Source organism: Schistocerca americana, chromosome 4, assembly GCF_021461395.2.
Source record: "Schistocerca americana isolate TAMUIC-IGC-003095 chromosome 4, iqSchAmer2.1, whole genome shotgun sequence".
NCBI lineage: Eukaryota > Metazoa > Arthropoda > Insecta > Orthoptera > Acrididae > Schistocerca > Schistocerca americana.
The window spans coordinates 737050913-737078739 of NC_060122.1; the positions used below are offsets into that span (position 1 = coordinate 737050913).

The window sequence follows — 27827 nt, forward strand, 5'->3', positions numbered from 1 at the left end:
TCATGGTCAAAATTGTGAAAACTTTGGAGCACCAACAAAGCATATCTTGTGCTTAAGCAGCTAAAAATGCTGTGTAATGAACTAGAATGTATTGATCATAAGACCCTCAAATACCATACTTACAGTTACAATTTATCACTTTTTTGCTGTCACTTGGTTTGACTACATGGAGATGAACTGAGGGGACAACAGTTCATTGGTGATGCAGCAGTAGAAGAGTTCACACAAAGTGGACACAAAGTATTAATAGAAAATCATCAGTTTCTGGAAAATTAATATTCATAATAGATCGGAAAATCAGCCAAACTGTTGCAAATAAAGGATTATTATATAAAGGGATAATAAACCTTTATTTGCAACTGGTTGGCTGATTTTTCAACCAGTTGTGAATTACACAGTCACTGTCTCACAGCCATGTTTTAAGATTTTGAAATATTCATAATAGTTATAAATCTGGAAGTTTGCAGAAAATAAGATACATATCTTTAACTTCTAGCTTCTTAGGCCTAAAGAAAGCTGATATTTATTTCAGGCAGTTAAAATGGACAGAACATGTAAAAGCTTTAACAAAGAGACTATCCACAGCATGTTTGCTCTATGAATACTTGCACCAGTGTGCAATATTTCATGCCTCAAAATGACATATTTTGGATACATACCCTCAGTCCTTAGTTATGGAAGCATGTTTTGGGGAACAAGTGATAGGAATATTCAGTCTGTCTTCAAGGTGCAGAAAAGATCTGTACGGATAATAACAAATAGCAGCAATAGGGCCCATTGTACTGATTTATTTTAAAAAAACTAGAAATTCTGACTGTCCCATGTGAATACATTCTCCAGACTGTAATGTATGTCAGGAAAAATGTTCATCTGTATGCTACAAACAGCTCAGTTTATGGCTGTGAAACTAGGTCCAGCCACTACTTATACCAAAACAGGAAAAAAAGTCCAAAACACAGAACAGTATGCCATATAATGGCCTAAAACTGAACAACAGATTGACACAGGAAATAAAAGGTCTAAATGAACTTCATATCTTTAGCCAAAAGCTAAAAACATATTTATTAAGCAAAAGTTGTTACAAGGTAAATAAATATTTAGAATGATTGTAGATAGCTATTTAGTGGACACAAATAACACATAGGCCTATATAAAGTGACAGCATATGGCATAATTATAAATATTGTAAGAATTGACCTGTAAAAATTATAAGAATAGAATTGTAAATATTGTAAGAATCTATGTATGTTTTAGTTCATAAGACACAATTGACGACATCCATACAATTTATTGTTATATGGATGAATAAACATATCAATCAGTCAATCAATCTACTGTTAATTGGTATTGTAACATTACATTTGAAATCTTGCAGCTATTTCTGAATCTTGCCACAAGTAACTACATAAAACCATGAAAAATATTTCTCCATGATTTGCAGTTAATGTTTTTCATTGTGGTTTATTTTCATACTTGTTCACCTTCTTTTACAATAGGGTTTCTACAGTTGATATCAATATAAATTTTATATTATACAAATGCAAAAGCAGCATGTATGTAAATATCTCTTACCCATTTTTAATGAGATAATCACTGTAAAGTTAAACCCTTCTTGTAAGTCCTTAGACAGTGGATTAACTTTTTAACTGTATTTTCCTTACACTTCACACTTTTAGTAATTGCTAAGCATTGTTCATACTAAATAACTGACAATTGTTTTCTGAAAAAAAAATTGTATAACTTTTTTTAAAATTTAAATGTTATTTTATTTTCCTTCTGCCAGTAAAAATAGTGTAATATAACAGAAGCAGTAAATAATTGATTGATTTCTTTTAAGTGTTTTGAAGCAGGGAGTTAGTCATGTAGACACATGATTGTTGTAAATATGCTAATGTTATAAACTTATTGTGTATTCATTGGCCTTTTTTATTGTTTCAGTCATGTCCTAATAATACCTGCCTTCAAATAATACCATTCTTTTGTGATGGTACTTCCACTGACATGGACGAATGTGTCGAAGTGGATGGAATTGAAACTCCATCTTTGGACAATGACATGATCAGATGTACAAATGTGGTTCAAACTGTGAAATATGTGGTACATCACAATGGTAGTGAAGGAGTTTTAAAAATGGAAGCTTTTTTCTGGCTCATCAACATCACATTAACAGAACAAGTTTTTACCCAGGACTTTGAAATTTTGTTCACCTGGTTTGGTAAACAGAGGAAACCATTCCAACGCAGTGGCAGGCCAGGTTATATTTTTGGTAAGCCCATTATGGCTGGAAAGAAAGTTTTTCAGCCATCTGCACAGGAGCAGGAACCTGATCGAGAAGCAATAATGCTAAGTGATGATCCACTGGGGTGGCTGACTATTGCTAGACCTCTGTCTGATGGTTCTTGTGGACTAGTTCATGAATATGCTAGCAGAAGCATTGTGACATTTGGCGAAAATCAGAGAACTTCATGTGTCATGTACCTCCATTTATCTGACTTCAGTAATATGACATCGTGTACCTCAATACAGAGGAAGGTATTTCATATAATGCTTGGCAACAATGCTGAAAATATAACTGAACTTCAATTATTCAATCTTTATGTGGCTACATTTGGAGATTCCAGTGTGGAGGATACAGGTGACTGGGTGCCTGTATTATTTGAAAATATTCCTCAGTCTGAAAGTTCTCTGGATAGAAATGGTAATGTTTTTAAATGTAGAAATATTATCACTACATTTCATACTTCTATTTTGTATTCATATACTGGATCTGTTCTTAATCCTCAGGCAAAAATAGTTGGCACATCCTTCAGATTTGGCACACCACATGATCTTATTTATAGATGCTTGCACCCAGGTTGTGAACAGATTCAACTGTCAAGCAAACAAATTCAGATAGTCAGTTCTGTTTCATTTTATGATGTATCTTCTGAACCAGAATTATATTTTTCAAAGCCCCCAGTATATGAAGTGAAACTTCCATTTGATTTCTTTTATCCTTTTTTATCAAACACGCAATCAACAAATGTTGTTAACTACACAAAAATACTACCTATTTACTTCTTTTTGCTTACAACACATACATTTGCATATAATATACTTTTTGAAGTGAATTAATTTTTTTTTAATTTTACATCATTTAAATAAATCACATAAATCAGCATTTTGAACAGACAAAAAATGTGTTGTCAAAGAAAATGATTTATTTCATTAGATGTTGTGTTAAATCTTGTAAGAATGTCATTTTCAATTTGGTACCAACTAAGGGTGTTGTATAAAAATGATTTACTTTATTGCCGGTATAAATTATTATGCACAGCATTCTTGACAATGCTCTATTGAAAAATCTGATTGCTTCAGAACACTGAGTAATGTGCATTGTGTCTAATACATTGAACAGTATATATAGTATAATTACTTAATCTCTTGTTATTGAACTTGATGACAGTTGCATTGTATCAGTTACTGCAATGAAACTGGTTTAGGTTTTTTATTACAGGATACATTAGAACTACATATTGTTTTATATCATAATTGAGACTGTCAATTTACAGTTAGGAATAATTGCAGAAATAATTATAATGTCAAAAACCATTTGGAACAAATGTCATAATGAAAAGAAGTGGAGGATGTGGTGTGCTGTGTGCTGTTCAAATGTGTGTTCTATTGTCTGTAATTTGTGTATTGTAATTCTCTTGACAAATGCAGAGGAATTTTATTTAATTATTATTATTATTATTATTATTAAAATATCTTGTTGTTTCTGTCTGTGTGTTCAAGTTAATCATTGAAAGTCTGTGGGGATATTGATACAGTTTTCACTAGACACTAGACTGATTCACGAGAAAGGTTTGTGGGCATGGGATCCAGGTATAAAACCACCCGACTGTAGAACCAGGTCAGCATATGCTGCCATCGACTTTCAAAATGACTTGTGGTGAAGGATGTATCAGATAACAACATGTTTTTTGATATAGAGTTGATGTTCAAGAGGTGTGAAGGGATATATGGGAGATCATCGTGCAGAGAATGAAGCTCACTCTGGACTGGCACTGGAGGTGGCTGGGTGGCAAGTTGCAATAACACACACAGAACTTCTCTGTGAGTGGGTAGATTGTACTGTACTAGCACTGCAGTCAGATGGCTGGCATATGGCCATAGCTTGCACCACACTGATACTGCAATCAGGCAGATGGGGGTACGGTAGCTTGCAGCTCCCATCATTGCCGTGAGATGTCACTCCAAATGCTTATTAAAAGTAGAACAGATAACATTTGTGCCTACTAGGAACTTTCCTAGTGTACACTCCTTAAATTGTTTAAGTTTCATAAAAGTGATGATATTCACTTGCCTATTATTGTTCACAAGCTTTATTGCTCTAGATACTTAGTGCTGTGTCTGTGAAGATGTGGTGGGTTGCTACTTTCACTATAATTTTAAAATATAACAAATAAGTTGTTCACACATTTCATCACAGTGACTCCGTGTTCATTTAATTTGTAGTGACTATTTTAAGCTAGAGTTGTTAGAAGATACTCCTTGTAAGATTGAACATTAATGTCTTGTACAATTAAGGCGTTCTTGGAGAGCTCTTCAGATTCAGCATAATCCACAAAGAATGCACCTCTTCCATATCTCCCCTGGACTTCCACAAAGACACCATACGAGCTAGCTTTTGTGATCAGGTTTGGATTAAGAAGAACTGCAGCAGAAAGTGCATCAGCACATATCCAATATGTTTCATTAGCTTCCAGTTGGTAATGTTCTATTTTATTAAGGAAAGAAATCTGTAAACTATTTGCCACTCCCAGTACATTCTTTCGCCAGTCCTGAAAAACAAAGTTTCAAAATCAGTGTAAATTCATATTGGTCTTACATGTAAATGCTTGTAAAACTGTATGTACAAATATTTAGAAAAGCAGTACTCCCAAAAATGATAATATCATAACATGACTGAAAAAAATCTGTGCTTGGAACTTTTATTTCTCTGTTCATATAGGGTGTTTCAGTACTTAAATAGCATCCCTGATCCAATACTTCCATATTTAATTGCCTGGCTGCTTGACAAGTACGAACAATTTCTTGTGGTACCTTAGTACCCAAGACAAAAGAGGCATTTGTGCGCTGGATGTGTGTTGCTACTGGTCTGCCAGTTTCACCAAAATACACTTCTCCACACTCACAGTCCACCTTGTACATGCCTACAGTGCATAGGGCATGTATCTTGCCCTTTGTGGAACTTAATCCATTCTGTGTCTTATAGATGCTGTAAAAAATGGGCTGGAGACCAACCCAGAGAAGCTGTTTGCTTGTTTGATCGCTGAGACCTTTTACATAAGGTAGAGACTAGTACTGTTTATCTATGTCCTGCCTGTCTGTACAAAGAACTGAGAGTGGATCCCATCACTGAGGTAATTTAAAAAGCTGAAGACTTTAATCAAGTTCACAAGAACTGATGCTTATACAATCAAAACTTGTGCACAAAACTCCAATTTTATCTAAAATTTATGAAGTGCCAAACAAGCACAAAGAAAGCAGCCCTTTCAGATCAATAGCAAATAGGATTCACTTGCGTACTTACAAGCTACAACTTATAGTTGGCAAAACAGATTTCTTCATGAAGAAGTCTGCAAATATTATACAATGCATAAAGGAAGAGACAGTTTTATACATTGACCAGCTGGTTCAATTTGAAATGAACCACGCACAACTCACCATCACCCAGTGCTGAAGAACTTGGTCATCTGCTCACTGACCACTCACCTATAGCAGCTACGTGGTGCTCACAATACAACATATGAGCTTAAGAGGCCATGAAAAACTTTCCCGGTCAGTGTGTGTAGCCTCAAATTGATATGCAGAGCAATGGGCAAAATGAAAGCAAGAAATACAGGCAGGACACAGGTAAACCGCCTTCAGCAGTGCACTTACCTCGCTTCCCCAAAGTGTAGGGGTGTATTATCTGCTGGAACTTGCCATTTCGGCACTATGTCATAAACTGCATCTCTTGTGGTTATGCTGTCAGCTGAACACAGAAAATTAGCCATCATTACTGACTGGGCCTTCACAACTGCTTCTAGAGATGGCAGCTGGCAGTTGAAAAATGACATGTCATTAGGAAGCTGGCTTTGGAACCCATCCATTAGTGTAACATTGGTCTGTAGAACTGTGATGTCTGGGTGTACATGGATAGGCCAGAGCTAGTCTTTTCTTATATTTTACACAGCACTGAATAAATGTTTTTAAATCATCATGGCCTTGGTTATTTGGTGGACTCAGTCCATGGAACCTGAGACCCCAACTGGTGAGCTCAACTGTGGAGAACATTGCTGGAGCTGCCACTGCAGCAACTGGTAGTGCAAAAAGATGCAACTGTAGGCCAGTATCGCTGACATGCTAACTTTTACAGCTCACCAGGTATATGTTAGGTTGACCATCCTGACATATCAGGTGCAGAAATGCTGCCCAACTGATGCCGGAGGCTGAGGTCATCAAATATTAATGGGTGAGCTTTGTGGCATGCACAGTCTATTTGCTTAAGCCTTTCCATCCTTACTACCCAGTAGTTAGAATATGTTTGTGGGCAATAAAGTTACCATACAAGAGATGATGTAACAGCTGTTAAATGAGTCTGCAAAGATGGTAGTAGATAAACAGAGCTGGATTGAAGAGCTAAATATCTTGAGGATAGTCAGAAGGGTGGAAACACCTTCACCATGCAGTCTCTTTTTCCCAACTGTTTACTTAACCATATCCCCTTTGGTAACAGTTTTTGGGAGGAAACCTGGGGAAGAAGTTAAAATCTGGGGACTGAAATGACCTTGAACAAGGGTCAGAGGACTAACTGCTAACTTAGGATGGCTTAAGTTCACAGGTGATTTTTGAGTGTGCTTTTGTAACATGTCATGAGAAATTAAGATGTGTGTAAACTTTCACAGGTTTGATAACTAGATTGTTGGAATGCTACCAGTCAGGAAGTACCACTAAGCAGCACTGAGAGTTATTTAAAAGCATATCTATGAAGCAGGCAGGAGGACACTTAAACTTTCACGAAATCAATACAAATCCATACATTCTAACACAGAATCCAGCAGTGAATCACATAGTGATCCAAGAGACCAAGGAGCTTGCACACATTTCTCTCCAGACTACCAAGTGATGTGTCGAAGAAGGTCTGACCAGATTTCCCCAATAGTTTAAAAATTAGAGTAGCACATCCACAACACATCTGACAGAAATGGAATCCAACAAGCAACCATGGGAATGGAGGAATCAGTTTGGATCTCAAGTGACAAGTTATCAATCACACCACTTGGGTCACATGCAGTAGGTATTTCAAGGCACTACAGTGTGGAAATGGCAGTCAGTCGGGCCACTGAATAACAGGATGTGAGCAATAGTAAATGTCTTCATGTAGCACAGCATGTGCGCATTAAACAGATGAGTGAGCTGTGCTTTCACTGCCCAGTGACAACAGCACTTTTTGGTGAATGCAGCCACAGGTCAGCAGAAAACAATGTCAGTGGCAGACTTTTGTGTAACCAACAATATAGAAGAGCATGGAGGAAAACTTTTATTACACCCTAGACTGCAGGTAGCCATAGGTTCTTCATGATAGACAACATAACCCTGTCTTGCTGTAAATTAGGCAAAGTAGAAGGAAGTATTATAAGTTTTTGCTTCACAAGACGAATGTTGTGGATGATGGCAATGCAAAAAAATTTGTTATTATAAGCTTGGTTTGGTCAAAAACCATTTCTTAGATCCTGTTTCCACATTTTTCTTGAAATATGTCATAACTTAGGCAGGAATAATGAAACTGTCCTCTCACTGGATTACATGGCTTTGCATTGTGCTGTAGTTGATTGAAAGTGGCATACTGTGATGTTCGGTGCGTGATCCATTCCCAAATGGTGCCTCAGCTGATGATATTACATTCATGTGGGGTTATATTAAAGGAATTAACACTATTGCTAAACTGCGACTGTAGTGTCTCAAGCTAAATTCCCCTGATAGGACTTTGGAAAGAACAGGACAGACATTGGGGCCACATTGCTGATTGATGTATTGTATGTTGTGGAGCCATTGGTGTACAGTCATGAACTAAATAGAGCATTGTATGTTGTATGCTCAAAATCATCATGAACATTGTGTACTTCCTGTCAGAATGGATAATTTTGGAGAAGTGGAAGCTAAATTAGCTTGTTGAACAGTGATTGCAAGCTTGTAATCATTAAAAGAAGAAGGGTTAGGAAAGGAAGAAGGTTTCTGTGGCCCACAGTGAGGGAAAGCTGCCGACAAGCTAGTATGGGAAAGTGGCTTATTTGCCTAAAGATGCTCAGAAAAGAATTGTTATGCTACTCAATGAGTATATAGAAGTATTTAGTCCCAGTGGACCACTTCAGCACTGTCAGATTCCCACCAAAGATGTGCAGGCAATGTACAAGAAGCTATAATTTATACTGCACCATCTTAAACTAGTATTGGAGAAGTTGAAGACACAGCAGCTCCAACATGGAATTATAGAGGAGAGTGAGAGCTCAAGGGTAACACCAATAGTTATTGCACCTAAGAATGAGGGTGCATGCCTTTTTGATGAAAAACTGCCATGGTGACATCCCAACATGTGCTAGAGGGCGTTTTGGCCAATGTATATAGATAACATTCTTGTTTTGTGTAGGAACATTGATGTCACAGTGCAATGTTTCAGAATGTGCTAGAAGAACTGAGGGCTGCACACTTCACCCTAGCCTGTAGAAATGTCACTTCACCCAGAAAGAGCTTTGCTCTTTAGGTTCAAATGGTTCTGAGCACTATGGGACTTAACATCTGAAGTCATCAGTCCCCTAGAACTTAGAACTACTTAAACCTAACTAACCTAAGGAAATCACACACATCCATGCCCGAGGCAGGATTCGAACCTGCGACCATAGCGGTCGCTCGGTCTTTATGTCATATCATTATTCAGAGAGAAGCAGAATCCAATCTGCAGCTTGTCAAAGCTGTCCACAACATCCACAATATGTGAAATGGTAAAAGAATTCCAGTCTTCAAAAATAAAATAAAAATAAATAAATAAAAATATGGCAAATAAAAATCGAAAATATGGGCTTGACTGCAGAAATTGTAATTGCTGAAAAAGGGTGCCAAATTCATTGCATTGCAGAGTGTGAAGAATCTCTTGTATGACCGAAGGAGTTACTAGCCCCATTCTTGCATGCCTGGATATGAAAAACCCTTTATACCCCCCTGGGAAAAGTGGTGTATTTGCCACAAGATGCTCAGGGAAATTGGCTGCACTACTCCCTGAGTATTAATAGTACTCAGTGCCAGTAGATAACTTTCAGCAATGCCAGATTCTCACCGAAAATGCACAACCAATGTACCAGGGAAAGCAAATGGTAATGCAGATGTTGCAAGTTGGAATGTGTGTGCATTGTAGCAAATCAGTTTGAGCGAGAAGCAATTGAAGCACCCACAGTGCAAGGGTTCACAACAGTAATGATTGTGATGCATCCAAAATTCAGTACACACAGTGTAATACCTTAGCAGGAAACATACTAGTGTCAGAAAATTGTGGTCCCAGACAGTTTGTCTGGTGAGGTGCTATATCAAGCCATGATACAGTCTTTGCAAGATACAGCGAGAGAGGTGTGGCTGTTTGTCACATTGCAGAATTTTATTACTGGTGGAAACACATGAATAAGGAAGTTGAGCAATATGTAAAAGCAAGGGTGCCTTGCACTCGGTAAGCTAGACAAATGAACAAGGAGAACACCAGCTACAGAACACGTGCAACCATAATCTGGAACTGCAACCACATTCAAAAGTTTAAGTTTATTGTTGCAACATAGGTGTAATCCCTCATAGACTTTAGACAGCTACTCTGTTTCTTTTCTGTGTAGTCATCTACTTTTTATTTTGTTGTGTGATTGTACTCTTACCATTCCTTTAGTTGTATTAAACAACCACTCTCCCATTACACATTAAGAGAACTGCAACTGTCAGTCCTGGGCTACAATGCCTTTCCCCATAATTATTGTTCCCTATTATGATGTTTTCTGTGCCCTCTCCAGTCAGTTTGACAAATTCCCAAGTGCAGTGTAAATGCTCTTCCATAGAAGGGAGGACACGTAATGGTCTGCCACTTGCTTCCACAAGATACAGTGAATGCTCTGTTGGCACTTCCACTCATTGTGTCATCACAGTCATTCCTGGAAGTCACTGATCACCATAAACTGAGTCTGCTTGCAGCTGATAAATATGGTCTTGACTTTCCAAAGGAAGCAGGTGTTGGTGCTTCACTGGAGGTGTCAAGGTCTGGAGGCATCAAGCTGTCAGTTAAATGGACTAGACCATTAAACATCTTGCTGTATATGGATAGGCATTTTCCAGTCTTGTCTTGTACTGCATACAGTATTGAGTATATGTATTAAATGAAAAGCACAATATTGTTTATGTCCTGCAGGATTAATTTATTTAGGCAACCTGTTTTTGGCTTACAAGGCTATCATCAGATTACAAGTTCTGTCAACAAAGAAGTATTTGTAAACAACAGTGGAAAAGATGTCACTCATCTGAACTGAGACACAGACAGAATAAATGTCATTTTTGACAGTTTGGTGGTAATTCAATAAAATGGTAAAAAGTTATACAATAAAGGCAGGAAACTGTGGAAAACATTAGCATTAAACTTGAAAAGTCTGCCCATATGACAGTTAATATCAAATTAACAATCCTATTTAAAACAAATTAGTACTTGACATACTACTAAAGACTTGTTGGGAGAGGTGTTACATACGAGGTTTGATCAGAAAGTAATGGGAATTTTCGATTTTGTTAAAGAATCTTTATTTATTCATCAACATCAACTTTGTCCCTTCCAAAGTAATCCCCTTTTGATATAATAAATGTGTGCCAGCACTTCTTCCAATCTTAGAAGTACTTCTACAATTCAATTTTCATTACAATTTCAGCTCCTTTAGCAATTCTGTTTGTATCTCATCAGTGGGGGCAAAATGACATCCTTTCACAGTTCTCTTCAGCCATGGGAGTAGAAAGAAGTTGCAGGGGGCCATGTCCAGCAAATACAGTGGCTGTGGCAACATAATGGTTTTGTGTTTTGCCAGAAAATCATGAACAAGCATTGAGGTGTGAGAAGGAGCACTATCATGATGCAATTTCCATGAGTGGTTTTGCCACAATTCTGGTCGTTTTCTTTGGATTGCTTTATGCAAATTGCATATAACTTTGAGGTAGTATACCTTACTGACCGTACAACCATAAGGCAGGAACTAATGATCCACTATCCCATTGTAAGTGAAGAAAACAGTGAGAAGAACCCTCGCATGTGGTCAAACCTGTTGAATTTTTTATGGTCTCGACTCCTCAGGCAGTTTTCATTGGGATGATTGGGCCTTGGTTTCAACATTGTACCCATATACTCTTGTTTTGTCACCTTGTTTAAAAGTTCTGGAAAATTGTTGACTTCATTCAGCAATTCCTGAGTGATGTCTATGCAATATCGTTTTTGGTTGAAAATCATTAATTTCATAAATAACTTTGCTGCTACATGTTTCATGCCCAAAACATCTGAAAAAATTGCTTGTCATGAGCCAAAGGATATGTCAACATTATCAGCAACCTCTCTGATGCTGATTTGGTAGTTTTGCATTACCATTTTCTTTATTTCTTCCATATTGTTCTCAGTAATTGATATGCTATGGAATATCGATTATTGGTCAATCAGCCAGAGACTTAGCAATTAGGCTGGTTGAAAATCAGTGCAACTGAAGATTTCAGAATTAAGGTTCCACATTTTCTGAGAATGTAATGAGTGAGGACCACAGCTGCCAGCCACAGTCCCATATCCTTCACTTAGCAAACAAAGGCCACAAACACAACTTGTTGTAAGCCCTGGAAATCAACAACCATTTGGCCCAAAGTCCTGATTTAATAGTGAATGACCAAACAGCTCAGTACTTCCCTCTCCTATTCTTGACTAAATCCTTTCAGCTTTCCATTACGTACTATATTGTCTGTTCCTTTCTATTCCTCCATTTTCCTGTATTTATTTGTTTTTATTTTATTGTGATTGCCTGTGTATTCCGTATTACCTGTTGTGATTGTCAATTCTAACTTTTATTGTGTTTCTGTATCATTTTCCATGTTGAATACCTCTTCAAGCTATTATTTAGTGATCTTATCAAATAATTATTTTATTTTATTGGGATTGTTAAGTTAATGTAAATTGTTTTATAGACAGTATTATGAAAAGGACAGATTCTGCTCACCATATAGAGGAGATACTGAGTCACAGACAGGTACAGCAAAAAGACAGCTGCTCTCTGTGGCCAGAGACAGTGACCATGTGTGTGTGAGTTTGGCTTGCATGAATATGTGTGTTGTCTACTTTCATAGAAGACCTTTTTTGCCAAAAGCTCACATGTGTAACAGTGTTTCAGCTATGCCTCTCTGTGACTCAACATCTCCTCTATATGGTAACAGTCTATCCTTTTCATTATTCCATCCTGGATTTCTCATTGTTTGTTATGTAGACACTGTTTTTGAAGTTTAGTGTTAATGTTTTCCCTGGTTTGCTCCTTTTATATTTACTTAGTGTTCAACTGTTTACATCTTTACATCAAATTACCACTGTAGTCTCAAAGATGATTTTTACTGTGTGTTTGTGGTTCAGTCTAGATGAGTAACATCTTTTCCATTGTTGTTTACAAATATTGTAACTTCTTCGATGATGATAGTTAAAGTCTGATGATGGCCTTGCAAGCCGAAAACCAGTTAACTAAATAAATTAATCCTATGTAACATACACAGTATTATGCTTTTCATTTATTCCATGAAGCAGTGGAAGAATTAGTTGATATGAGTAATGGAAGTGGGTATCTGCTGTCCATTAAGTCTGGGATACCAGCCAGATGAACACAGCTGTGAGGAACATTACTGAGGCTGCCACAGCCAACATGTAAATCCCATATAGCTTACCAGGTCTATAGCCATCCTGATGCACCACAGATTATACGACACATAACAGGAAAACATCTTCATCTGATTGGTGTTCCATCCAGCTTCTACAACATGCATAAGATCCAAAATGCATTCGCCTGCACCAAAAACAGGAAGGTTCTCTGTTCTCTGTACACTGTGGGCTTGCAAGTCTGAAGAAATACTTAGTAGTAAAAGTGACATGCCAGCAGCAACAGACATCTGCAACCATGTGCACTACATTTGACTTGGGCAGCACAAGTGATCAATAGTGACCAAACACCAGAAAGACTGCAGCAAAAAAGTAGAATTAAATGACATTTGTGTACTTTCCAAGCAGCCAAATATATTTATTTATAAATGCCTGCCTTTATCATACATGTTGTACAACTCACATTCTGGTTTTGGCTTATTACCATCATCATCTGTTCCGGAAAATAGATGAAACAGTACTGTGACAAGGCTAAATGTACAGAAAACCTAGGAATACATAAAAATATAACTTGTTTAGCAGCTATATATACCAACCACACATACCATTAAAAGTATTCAGATAAGAATATCATTGTTGAATAACCTGTATAAGTGGGTATGTAAAAAGTGCTGGTAACAGTCTGGGGGAACCTATATTTACACAAATATAACTATGCCAGTGCTGCTAGTGCTGCAGTACATGAGTAATCAGTATCATAAATTCAGTAAATTAAAACAGAATATGCATGATAATTAATTAAAATGATTTCATATGGCAGACTGTGTGTCTTAACAATGTAATACGATATGTAGAACTAAAATACATGTCAGAGGCAAAAGATTATTTATAGAAGCCTACTGATATTATAATATAAATAATACAACACTGTGTGGAAGTCAGAACAAAAGATGTAAAAAGTAATATACAGTAGAATCTTAACAGAAAACTTTCTAGTATGACAAGGTGTACAAAGCTCAATCTTATGTGAAGATGGACAATAAAAGCATAATTATTAGAGGAATGTCCCAATAGTCGATAGTCGGAGTTGCTTGTGGAATGAAGCCCAATCTCCGTACCGCCATTGTCTCTTGTCCACGGCTACATGCCAAGCTGCTGTGGTGGTTGACACTGTTCACTCAAGTAAGTTCCTGAATAGATCAAAGTAGGCGTCAAGGTTCTCACTGTACATAAAGCAGTAATCCTGGTTGCCATTTTCTATGGGTGTAGATCTCCATTTCCTCAAGTAGCTTTAATATTTGCCCTTGTGATGACCTATGTAACTCTTCGATATTGTTGTTGTTGTTGTTGTTGTGGTCTTCAGTCCCGAGAATGGTTTGATGCAGCTCTCCATGCTACTCTATCCTGTGCAACCTTCTTCATCTCCCAGTACCTACTGTAGCCTACATCCTTCTGAATCTGCTTAGTGTATTCATCTCTTGGTCTCCCTCTACGATTTTTACCCTCCGCCGGCCGAAGTGGCCGTGCGCTTAAAGGCACTGCAGTCTGGAACCGCAGGACCGCTACGGTCGCAGGTTCGAATCCTGCCTCGGGCATGGATGTTTGTGATGTCCTTAGGTTAGTTAGGTTTAACTAGTTCTCAGTTCTAGGGGACTAATGACCTCAGCAGTTGAGTCCCATAGTGCTCAAAGCCATTTGAACCATTTTTTTTTACCCTCCAAACTGCCCTCCAGTACTATCTTGGTGATCCCTTTATGCCTCAGAACATATCCTACCAACCGATCACTTCTTCTAGTCAAGTAGTGCCACAAACTCCTCTTCTCCCCTATTCTATTCAATACCTCCTCATTAGTTATGTGATCTACCCATCTAATCTTCAGCATTCTTTTGTAGCACCACATTTCGATAGCTTCTATTCTCTTCTTGTCTAAACTATTTATCGTCCATGTTTCACTTCCGTACAAGGCTAGACTCCATACAAATACTTTCAGAAACGACTTCCTGACACTTAAATCTATACTCAATGTTAACAAATTTTTCTTCTTCAGAAACGCTTTCCTTGCCATTGCCAGTCTACATTTTATATCCTCTCTACTTCGACCATCATCAATTATTTTGCTCCCCAAATAGCAAAACTCCTTCACTACTTTAAGTGTCTCATTTCCTAATCTAATTCCCTCAGCATCACCTGACTTAATTCGACTACATTCCATTATCCTCGTTTTCCTTTTGTTGATATTCATCTTAGACACTCCTTTCAAGACACTGTACATTCCGTTCAACTGCTTTTCCAAGTCCCTTGCTGCCTCTGACAGAATTACAATGTCATTGGCGAACCTTAAAGTTTTTATTTCTTCTCCACGGATTTTAACGCCTACTCTGAACTTTTCTTTTGTTTCCTTTACTGCTTGCTCAATATACAGATCGAATAGCATCGGGGAGAGGCTACAACCGTGTCTCACTCCCTTCCCAACCACTGCTTCCCTTTCATGTCCCTCAACTCTTATAACTGCCATCTGGTTTCTATACAAATTGTAAATAGCCTTTCGCTCCCTGTATTTTACCCCTGCCACCTTCAGAATTTGAAAGAGAGTATTCCAGTCAACATTGTCAAAAGCTTTCTCTATGTCTACAAATGCTAGAAACGTAGGTTTGTCTTTCCTTAATCTTTCTTCTAAGATAAGTCGTAGGGTCAGTATTGCATCATGTGTTCCAACATTTCTACGGAATCCAGACTGATCTTCCCTGAGGTTGGCTTCTACCAGTTTTTCCATTCGTCTGTAAAGAATTCACATTAGTATTTTGCAGCTGTGACTTATTAAACTGATAGCTCGGTAATTTTCACATCTGTCAACACCTGCTTTCTTTGGGATTGGAATTATTATATTCTTCTTGAATTCTGGGGGTATTTCGCCTGTCTCATACATCTTGCTCACCAGATGGTAGAGTTTTCCCAGGACTGGCTCTCCAAAGGCCGTCAGTAGTTCTAATGGAACGTTGTCTATTCCCGTGGCCTTGTTTCGACTCAGGTCTTTCAGTGCTCTATCAAACTCTTCATGCAGTATCATATCTCCCATTTCATCTTCATCTACATCCTCTTCCATTTCCATTATAATGTCCTCAAGTACATCGCCCTTGTATAGACCCTCTATATACTCCTTCCACCTTTCTGCTTTCCCCTCTTTGGTTAGAACTGTGTTTCCATCTGAGCTATTAATATTCATGCAAGTGGTTCTCTTTTCTCCAAAGGTCTCTTTAATTTTCCTGTAGGCAGTGTCTATCCTACCCATAGTGATATGTGCCTCTACATCCTTACATTTGTCCTCTAGCCATCCCTGCTTAGCCATTTTGCACTTCCTGTCGATCTCATTTTTGAGACATTTGTATTCCTTTTTGCCTGCTTCATTTACCGCATTTTTGTATTTTCTCCTTTCATCAATTAAATTCAGTATCTCTTCTGTTACCCAAGGATTTCTACTAGCCCTCGTCTTTTTACTTGATCCTCTGCTGCCTTCACTACTTCATCCCTCAAAGCTACTCATTCTTCTTCTACTGTATTTATTTCCCCCATTCCTGTCAATTCTTCCCTTATGCTCTCCCTGAAACTCTCTACAACCTCTGGTTCTTTCAGTTTATCCAGGTCCTATCTCCTTAAATTCCCACTTTTTTGCAGTTTCTTCAGTTTTAATCTACAGTTCATAACCAATAGATTGTGGTCAGAGTCCACATCAGCCCCTGGAAATGTCTTACAATTTAAAACCTGGTTCCTAAATCTCTGTCTTACCATTATATAATCTATCTGAAACCTTTTAGTATCTCAAGGGTTCTTCCATGTATACAACCTTCTTGCATGATTCTTGAACCAAGTGTTAGCTATGATTAAGTTATGCTCTGTGCAAAGTTCTACCAGGTGGCTTCCTCTTTCATTTCTTAGCCCCAATACATATTCATCTACTATGTTTCCTTCTCTTCCTTTTCCTACTGTCGAATTCCAGTCACCCATGACTATTAATTTTTCGTCTCCCTTCACTACCTGAATAATTTCTTTTATCTCATCATACAATTCATCAATTTCTTAATCATCTGCAGAGCTAGTTGGCATATAAGCTTGTGCTACTGTAGTAGGCGTGGGCTTCGTGTCTGTCTTGGCCACAATAATGCGTTCACTATGCTGCTTGTAGTAGCTTACCCACACTCCTATTTTTTTATTCATTATTAAACCTACTGCTGCATTACCCCTGTTTGATTTTGTATTTATAACCCTGTATTCACCTGACCAAAAGTCTTGTTCCTCTTGCCACCAAACTTCACTAATTCCCACTATATCTAACTTTAACTTATCCATTTCCCTTTTTAAATTTTCTAACCTACCTGCCCGATTAAGGGATCTGACATTCCACACTCCGATCCGTTTGTAGAACGTCAGTTTTCTTTCTCCTGATAACGACGTCCTCTTGAGTAGTCCCCGCCCAGAGATCCGAATGGGGGACTATTTTACCTCCGGAATATTTTACCCAAGAGGATGCCATCACCATTTAATCACACAATAAAGCTGCATACCCTCGGGAAAAATTACGGCTATAGTTTCCCCTTGCTTTCAGCCGTTCACAGTACCACAACAGCAAGGCCGTTTTGGTTAGTGTTACAAGGCCAGATCAGTCAATCATCCATACTGTTGCCCCTGCAACTACTGAAAAGGCTGCTGCCCCTCTTCAGGAGGAACCACACATTTGTCTGGCCTCTCAAACAGATACCCCTCCGTTGTGGTTGCATCTACGGTACGCCTATCTGAATCGTTGAGGCACGCAAACCTTCCCACCAACGGCAAGGTCCATGGTTCGTAGGGGGGTCTTCCATATTATCCTGCATATTTCCTACTACTGCCCTTACCAAATGAGTACCAAATATGCTCTTATTTTGGCTGTATGTGTGTTCCTTGGAGTGAGCCTTGAAAATCCTTTCAGTCTGACCAATACAAAACCTTCCACAGTTTTGTGGCAGTTGTATTTGCAGACTCCGAATTCCAGATATTTGTTCTTGTTGCTGGATTTCTTCATATAACAACCAACATCAGACCAATCTGAAGTCCACTTGAGGAACCAGGGTATGGCGCCACTGCGTTATCACCAGGTAGGACCTGTCGCCCACTGTTTAGAGTCACTGCTGGAATTATTTTCATTTTAAGCAGTATTCACAAAGTTAAACCTTGTGTGCAATGCAAAAGGTAAACTAAGCTGAGGTAAATAAAATAAGTATAACAAAATAAAACAAGTGATTCCAACTTATTCATAAATGAATTTTTGAGAGAAATACCCCATAAACCAAGGAATGTGCCTTGGTGGTGAGCTGTACTGTAAGTGCAACTACAATGAGGGGTATCTGTTGAAAGGCCTGACAAAGCAGTTCCAAGGACAGCAGTCTGGATGTTTGACTAACTTGGCCTTGTAACATCAGCCAGCACAGCACTGCTGTGCTAATGCTGCGAACAGTTTAAAGTAAGGGGAAACTACAGCCTTTTTTTCCAAGGGCCTGCAGCTCTACTGTATGGTTAAATGATGATGGCATCCTCTTGGATAAAATATTACAGAGGTAAAATACATGTATGTATCAAAACGTGGTGCATGGTAGAAATGATCTCAGCGACAAATCTAAAGTGTTCAGTGAGAACTATTTACTTGTGCAACAACGAGGATGCAGTGGGAATGCATTTACATCTGTTGGATGAATGTTATGAAAACAAACAGTCGAAACTGACATTTCACGACAATTAATCTGTAAAAACGCACCACATATCATAAAGAAAGCGTGTAAACCGTCTGAGGATGAATCACAACGATTTGAAACCGGTAACGGTATCCTTTGAATAAAGGAACTGAAAGTAAATTTTTGGCTGGTTTCTGTCTTAACACCATCAACAAAATCTGGTGGAAGCTGGCATCGGGGAAAATCAGATTCGATTCTGGAGAAATGTAGGAACATGCGAGGTGGTACTGACCCTACAATTTAACTTAGAAGGTTAGTTAAGGAAAGGCCAACCTACATTTATAGCATTCATAGATTTGAAGAAACCTTTTGAAAATGTTGACTGGAATACACCCTTTGAAATTATGAAGGTAACGGGGGGAAATACAGGGAGTGAAAGTTATGCACAATTTTTACAGAAACCAGGTGGCAGTTATAAGAGTCAAAGGTCATGAAAGGGAAGCAGTGGTTGAGAAGGGAATTACACAGGGTTGTAGTTTATCCTCAATATTATTCAATCTGTACATTAAGCAAGCAATAAAGGAAACCAAAGAAAAGTTAAGAGAAGAAATTAAAGTTCAGAGAGAAGAAATAAAAACTTTGAGGTTTGCCAATGACATTGTAATTCTTTTAAGAGACAGCAAAGGACTTGGGAGAGCAGCTGAACAAAATGGACAGTGTCCTGTCAACAAAAGCAAAACAAGGTAATGAAATGTAGTCAATTTAAATCAGGTGGTGCTCAGGGAATTAGATTATGAAATTAGGCACTAAAAGTAGTAGATGAGTTTTGAGCAGTAAAATAACTGATGATGCCCAAAGTAGAAAGGATGTGAAATGTAGACTGGCTGTAGCAAGAAAACCATTTCCAAAGAAGAGAAATGTGTTAACATTGAATGTAGATTTAAGTATTAGGAAGTCCTTCTCGCAGTTATTTGTCTGGAGTGCAGTCTTGTATGAAAGTGAAATGTGAACTGTATGAAAGTGAAATGTGTACAAAAAACAGTTCAGAAAAAAGGAGAAATGTGGTAGTACAGAAGAATGCTGAAGTTTCGATGGGTAGATCACGCAACCAGTGAGGATGTACTGAATATATTTGGGGAGAAAAGAAAATTGTGGCATAACATGACTAAAAGAAAGAACTGGTTGACAGGACACATTCTGAGACACCAAAAGGTCACCAATTTCGTATTTGAAGGAAGTGTGTGTGTGTGTGTGTGTGTGTGTGTGTGTGCAGGGAGGGGGAGGGGGATCATAGAGGGAGATGATGAGATGAATACATCAAGCAGGTTCAAAAGGATGTAAGTTGCAGTAGTTACTCTGAGATGAATAGAGTAGTGTGGAGAGCTGCAGCAAATCAATCTTCAGGCTGAAAGTTAATGTTTGCATGTAGAAAACTATAAATCTTTTGTCTATTCCATAATGTACAAGATGGTTACTAAACTTTATAATTGTTGAAAGAACTCCCTAGAAAGAGAAAAAGGGAAAGAATATTTTAACTGAGGAATGGGGCAGAAATAGCTCAGTGTACCATTTGCAGTTTTGTGAACAATATTATTGAATATAGCAGTTAGTATGATTTACCAATGCTACAGGAATTTATAGATTTTGAGAAAATTTTTGTCTCAGTTTCAACTAAATATGTACTAAGTGCCCTCTTGAAATGAGGCATTTATTCTTCATTTGTTTGCTGAAGAAATATGGTAATGGGAAGTCCTGAGTGGAATATAGGTATTGAAGAAATAAAAGTTCAGTTTATCATAAATTTGAGACAGTGACACTGTAAACATAGCTAAACTGTAAGACAATCTCCTCCTTCAGAGCTAATTAATACAAAAATGCACTCAGTCACATGCTTACATCATCTCAGCTGACCACATTGTACTGGTGCTGCAGCATGACATGTGAGTGTAATATTTCACTTGCACTGAAAACTGTTCTGTGCAAATTAGGATATCTTGATTGCTTATTTTTTATACAGAAAAATGATGTTAATGAATTTGTGTCATAGTATCCTCTACTTTGTATAACTGAATTTTTTACTATAGTTTTAGTGCTTGTGGATTATAAAATACTATAAATGATTTAAATTCAATAAAACAAATTTTATTCAGTGTATCTTTTGTGTCAAATCAAAGTTTTTGTATTTATTTTGCTAATATCATTGTAGGTTGGTTTACAATTAATTCATAGTTGAGGTTTCATAATTGTTATAGAATTAATTGTAGAAAAGAAATGTTAATTATTATTAAGGTGTCTAGTTTCTTTAGAAAAAATATGATTTGTTATGACTATTTTGTTTCATTTAAGTATTTAAATTGATATATTCACAAATTTATTATTTTGGAGATAAAATATACAGGTGGGAAACATATATTTCCTTAAATACTGAATATAATATACCACTTATCCTCTTTATTGCATTTTAGTTCATTAGTTCTTTTATTTTATAATTATTTTAGGTTTTTTAAATTAAGGTTTAAAATTTCATGCTCAAATTTTAAAGAGCAATGTATTTTGATGGTGCAAAAGTAACACAATAATTAGTTTCTTAATTAGTGGCTGGAATGAATGGCTTGATGAAAAATCAATTATCTTTTATTAAATCCTAGAATTTAACTTTTTATGATTTTAACTATAGGTTTTTGTCATACTTTTTTTAGTCTTGGTGCTTTTATTAATTTTATTTCTCGTTCTGTCCATTTTAATAATGTCTTCACCTTGTGCAGCCAGCAGTTCCTCAGTTCTGTTTTAGGTATGCCCACTGTGCCCACAGTTTTTTTATCATTTGACAATTGCTGTCAGTTAACTTTATTGTAATGTGTATGGCACATACACTTATTTGCAGTTCCCCTTAGAATTTAAACTGATATTTCCCTTTTGACTCATGACTGTAAAGCCCTTTTAATTGAATTTTAAGGTATTCAATTAAGTTGTGTGCAGACATAGTCTAAGATTACATTTCTAAATTTGTATTACACCATTGTAAACTGCAGTTAGCCAATGATATGTAGCTGCCATGCCCCCTCAGCTGTTTGCACTGATGATGTAAGCACAGTATGCAAGCGATGACCCAAGCGGGGACATGTATTTTATCATGAATTTACTCTGTGACAATGCCACATATGGCTATACATTTTGATCAGTTTTTCTGTTAACTTCACTTTGCTAACTTTTCAGTCTAAGTGCATTATGGTACTGCTTATTGCAGTTGATAGCCTACCATTGTGTACATTTTTCTGCATGTTTCTGTATTTAGATCAGTCTGAAGATAAAAAAAAAGATCGAAATAGATAATTGAATAAACAAATATTTCCAGTCAGTGACTGTTACAGCATTTTCAGAATTTCCCTTTAGGATGAAAATACACTATAGAACTTGACAGTTTATTTTTATACTTTCTTTGTGGTCTTTGTGTATTTAATGAGAATGATTTTTTGGTGTAGCATGAAGAATGAATTATTGAATCAATAGTTTGTGTTTTATTTTGATCCATAGTTCATTAACATAAAATTAAGTTACTTTGGGGTACCAGTGCCATTGTTTCTAGAGCTCATAGGGATGACCTCGAAGAAACTGGAGTAGCAACTACATGCACAAATGTGAGTTTTGTGAAGTTCCTGCAGTGCCGTGATGAGCCCTGGGTGAACACTGAGTTCAGCAGGCTACTGCTGACTGAAATGATATCTCATTTGAGTGCAGTGCCTGTTGCTACAGTTGGGAGATGAGGTTATTCTAGACATGGCCTACACATGAATAAGAGAGGGAAAGGTAGGTTGACTGAGCTTATTGCAGATAATATACAGGGGGCACCATCACACCAAGCAAGATCTCTGTGGTTACTGGTGTCATAGATGCATCTTTTTTAGGTTAGAATCAGGATTCAGGCACCTTGTTTTGAAAGAATTCACAATAATAGAAGAGCCCCACAAACTGCTAAAGTATGCACAGAAAAATAGATTTAGCTTATTTCATCAAAATATTAGAGGATTGGGTAATAAGGTAGAAGAGCTTCTTGTCTGTTTGGAAAATTTAGACAGCTCTGAAAACATAGACATCCTATCTAAGCACCATATAACCACAGGGTTAAATAAATTACATATAAAATATTGCACTCTGTCAGCTTACTCATGCAGAACTAATATGAGAAAAAGGAGGTGTTGGTACATACATTAAGATGGAACAGAAGTTTTGTAGTGATCAGCACATATAAGTGTGTACTTGAGAATTAATACTGAAAAATGGTTCAATTTTCACTGTATATAATCATCATCATCATCTCAGCCTTTTCCCACATCATGTGGGGTCAGTGTTGCTTTGCTGGACGCTTCTCTTCCATTAATGCCTATCCAGTGCGTCTTCTCTGAGCCATCCTTTCTCCCGAAGGTCCCCTGCTACCTTGTCTTTCCATCTCAGTTTCGGTTTTCCTCTTCTCCTTGATCCTTCAATTTCTAGGTCTTCAACTCTTCTCCCCATGTAGTACTCCCCTCTTCTCTGCACATGTCCATATCATCTTAGTCTATTTTCTTGGATCAACTTCCCTATGGCCCTACTTTCACTGTTCCCTTGATGTACTCATTCCTTAGTATATCCTTTCAAGTCACCCCACTCATTCTGCACTATACAGCATCACAGGCCTCACCACAGCCTTGTAAAGCTTTTCTTTCATTCTGCAGCTAACCTTCTTATCACACAGTACTCTGCTCAGTTTCCTCCAGTTCATCCATCCACTATTTATCCTGTTCTGTATTTCGGCCTCCAGTCCTCCATCACTTTGCATGTAAGAGCCTAGGTATTTAAATTTCTTGACCAGCGTCAGTTGTTCTCCTTGCAGGTTAATATATATATCTTTGGCATCCTTTGTACACATATACTCTGTTTTCACCCTGCTAATTCTCATTTCCCTTTTCTCTAGAGCTTTTCTCCACTGTTCAAGCTGGTCTTGAAGTGCCTCCTGGGTGGGTTCATGGATTACAACATTATCGGCAAACATCATGCTCCAAGATGCCTTTTTTTACACATCTTTGACTAGTACATCCTGTATATACTGTATATAAACCCCACTGTGAAATTTTGAACTTTTTATGAGGAGCCTGGATTCCTTACTGTGCTAGCTGTCAGAAAGCAGCAAGCATTTAATGACCTATGATACTTCAATGTAGATTTTCCAAAGGGTTCTGATAGGGAAAATGATCTGGAAATCTTATTTGGATCCTATACTTTGATCTCAGTAATTAACATTCCAACACAGTTGGATAAAGAAATTAGGATTCCAATTGATAATGTATTCCTTGGTGAAGGTCAAACCAAGAAAATACAGTAAAACTTCATTTATATGTGTGGTTTTTTTCCCAGCAAAATATCCACGGTGTGCACAAGTTATGATGCAGTGTTTCAGATTGGGTTGCCGATAGTGGATTGGTAAGGCCGATATTAGACTATAATAAAATTTGATAGTGTAATAAGGAACTTTGTCAAAGTTAGGCATTGGTCAAATTTTCTTTGATCAAATCTAGCACCTTGCCTTAGATCTGACGAAAGGAAGTGTTCTTCTTGTTTACTGCATGGGAAAATCAACTGCTTGGAGCACTAGCATCGCTGCAGCTGTCTGACCCACAATGTTTATCAATATGACTCCCAAATTTACATGGTGCATAGCATATAAAACGAAATTTATAACGAAATTGATAGAAATATTTGAGGCCGACGAAGCACTGTGTAGCTTATGACTTACTGAGTACAAAAACAGAATAAAAAGTGAGAGCTATAATAAAAATTGCGGATGCTATTAGCTGTGAAGTATGGCCAGGATATACCAAGACTATAAAGGAGAAAATCTACAACTTCTGTGGAAATAAAAATTTTTCATGACTGCAGTATGTATTAAATTTATTTGTCTTCACATATTCCACCTTCAGTGCATTATAAATAGCTTCAAATGGTTCTGGTATTGTTTTCATCAATGTGCACTGCAGCATTGAGTGCTATACCAGTACTGTAAACTAGAGTAACTAAAAATCATAGTATTATGGTAAGTCTGTCTTGCGCAGATGTAGCATTTCCAAGGGGAGTGTTCAGCTTCATAATATGAGGACCCGCTTTCTTGAGCGGATATTGAAATGTACTCTCGTCCATTCCCAAAGGGATTTTCATGTGACTTTACATCCTCAACTTGCAGCTCCCATAGCAAGAAACTGACTGTGAGGGGTGGTACAGAAGAGCCTCAGCATTCCTCCGTGACGTTTAACGATGCAGTAAATGTGTTAGAAATAATCAAACTATTTGTGATGCGCCACAATTTTTCTGATGAAATAATGACAGAGTTATCACGTTTTGAGGGTACAGTGCATGCTATTGCCTAATCAAAGAAAAACAAGCAAAAATTATGGACTTTTTTATGAAATGGCGTTTTCTTATGTGTAGAGGTTTACATTTTTCTTTAGATCTTTGTTAAGTATGGTACCTAGTAAGCCTATATATAGCATGTTGTAGAATGTAACTTTTTATTTACTGGATTTTTCATTTGTGTTTACAAATTAATTTGATAGTATGGTGCTATATTTTATATATACATTTTTCACACTTACACGTTTCTTTTTCTGTAGTCCATTGAAAAACATATAAACGAAGTTTTAATGGAACTGTTTACCAAGTAACAAATGTTCTCTCTGATCATGATGCACAGTTAGTTGGGATAAAGAACTAGTTCTTTACAGTATGGATACTCCCCAATGGAAATCAGAATAGTTGATGGCTCTAGGACAAATATGGCTCCAGGACAAATGTTTTGAGGTATAGTTTACAAGAGATGTTCTGGAATGAAATTGCAATGAACCAAATGCTAACATAAAATTTAATCTGTCCATGATAAATTCATATCATTAGTTAAAAATAGCTTTCCATATATGCTAATCAGAAAGGAAATTAAACAGCCATGTGAAAAACCATAGCTCACTAGAGGGATTAAAGTACCTTTTGAAAGGAAAAGGGAATGTATCTGTTGTCAAGAACAAATAGAGATCCTGCAGTAGTTGTGTAATGGATCTGGGAGATGTGTCATTTTCTACCGGATTTGTCGATACCAAATTGTAAATGTTTTCTTATATTTTTTGTCAGAATTTTTTTATTGTAATTTGCCTTATCTTATGTTAATTTACTTATATTTTTGAGAGTGACAGCATATTGATTACTATTAGTAAATGTGTCAAAGAATAGCAAAGAAACTGATTACAAGTGGAAGCTTGTGTGTTGTGTAAAATGTCTTTGACGCTGGAGTCGTCTTTGACTATAGTCAGTCGGCAGTTAACTCTTGGTGTGTGTTGACGGTAGAACAATGTGCAGGTCGCCATCATAAACAATTTGTTAGTGAACAGAAAGAACGAATTATGTTACTATCGTTTTTTATATAAACTTTAAGAAGAAACTACATTCAAAGAAATGGTATTTGAAGCACCAAAAATGAGGCAAACGCATTGAACCAGGTCATTTCTGCAGCCGACAAAACTGCAATTGTGGAATCATACTTCCACTAGGCAACTGAAGCCAAGACCAATATCGCCTTGTAAACATCTAACGGAAAAGGTACTGCCACGAAATATGCCAAATTTAAGTAAATAAAAAATAGTGAGCATATTTCAACTTTGTGTCTTAGCCGGGATATCATATTTCAGTTGCACAGTACAAAAACTACTCAAATTTACTAAGAAACGTTATTTTAAAAAATCAAATAAATGCACATAATGTCTGAAGTCAGTTATTCTGACAACAGACTTAAGAGTATATGTAATGTAGTGAAACAAGAGATGGTATAAGCAGCCACAGAACAGGATAACAATGGTATTGAACTGAATGGAAGGGCTGTTTATGATGAGTCATACGTAGCAAATATATTTAATAGTCATTTTTTAAACATAGAAGAAAGCATAGGGAAAACAGGTCAAGAGAAAAATCAGAGCAGTATATGGAAAAAGTAACTTTCATAAAATTCAATCATATGAATGTATCACCAACGTCTCCTTCAGAAAACAAGAGAATTATACATTCTGTCAAAAATGAAAGCTCATTTGGTTTTGGTGGTGTTTCCAATAGAGTACTAAAAATTTGTTCCCATATAATAAGCCCAGTTGTATATGAAATACGTAATGCATCACTAATTCAAGGCATTTTTCCAGAGAGACTGAAATATACCATTGTTAAACCCTCTTTAAGAAAGGTGACAAGAGAGATGTCAACAGCTAATGACCTGTTTCAATGCTGACACCATTTTCCATAATTTTCAAGAAGGTGATATATTTTGGAATAGTGTCTCACCTTGGCAACAATAATACCCTTAGCGAATCACAATTTGGGTTTTAGAAGAGTGACTCTACTGAGAATCACATATGGGCTTCTCAACGCTCAGTCTTAGGTCCAATATTGTTCCTCATATATGTGAACGATCTTCTGCTTAATAAGCAACAAGCATAATTACTTCTTTTTCCAGATGACACAAATATTGTAACCAATCGAAGCATACATACAGAAACAGAAGAACTGGTAAACAATGTTCTTAAAAGTGTCACTGACTGATTTTCTGTGAATGGTTTCACCCTCAATTTTAAAAAGACACAGCTTATTCAGTTCTGCACATCTAGGAGTACTACAACAATGATAAGTGTAGCACATGGTGAGGAAATAATAAATAGGGAGTAAACTTAAAAATTCTTAGGTGTCCATATTGATGGGAATTTAAACTGAAGAAAGCACATGTTGGAGCACGTAAAACAACTTAGTTCACCCACATTTGCACTTAGAACCATTGCTAATCATGGTGAAAGACAAATCAGTAAGTTGATGTATTTTGCATATTTTCATTCAATAATGTCATATGGAATAATGTTCTGGGGTAACTCATTTTAAGAGAAAAAGTCTTCATTGCTCAAAAGTATGCTGTAGAATAATATATGATGCTCACCCGTGATCATCTTGTAGACATTTGTTTAAGGAATTGAGCATTCTGACTACTGCTTTGCAATACATTTCCTCAGGGAAATTTGTTGTACGTAATCCACTACAGTTCCAAAGGAACAGTGATGTACATAACTACAATACCAGAAGGGAAAAAGGACATTTATTACTCCATTTAAGGGTGTCTTTAATACAAAACAGGGTGCACAAT

The 27827-nt window shown here is 37.1% G+C and overlaps 2 protein-coding genes across 3 annotated transcripts in view; one reads left to right on the top strand and one right to left on the bottom strand.

The window, feature by feature from the left end:
* The window catches only part of LOC124612278 (tectonic-1), a 97714-nt gene extending 94046 nt beyond the window's left edge, over positions 1 to 3668 (top strand). For both annotated transcript variants that reach the window (XM_047140383.1, XM_047140384.1), the window contains exon 5: positions 1939 to 3668. In XM_047140383.1, the coding sequence (XP_046996339.1) occupies positions 1939 to 3114 (1176 nt within the window). In that variant the 3' untranslated portion in view covers positions 3115 to 3668. The remainder of the gene's footprint in view (positions 1 to 1938) is intronic.
* An 840-nt stretch (positions 3669 to 4508) lies between these two features.
* LOC124613765 (pyrimidine-specific ribonucleoside hydrolase RihA-like) overlaps positions 4509 to 27827 on the bottom strand; it is a 69968-nt gene continuing 46649 nt past the window's right edge. Inside the window, exon 5 of the mRNA XM_047142482.1 lies at positions 4509 to 4826. Within this exon, the coding sequence (XP_046998438.1) occupies positions 4509 to 4826 (318 nt within the window). The remainder of the gene's footprint in view (positions 4827 to 27827) is intronic.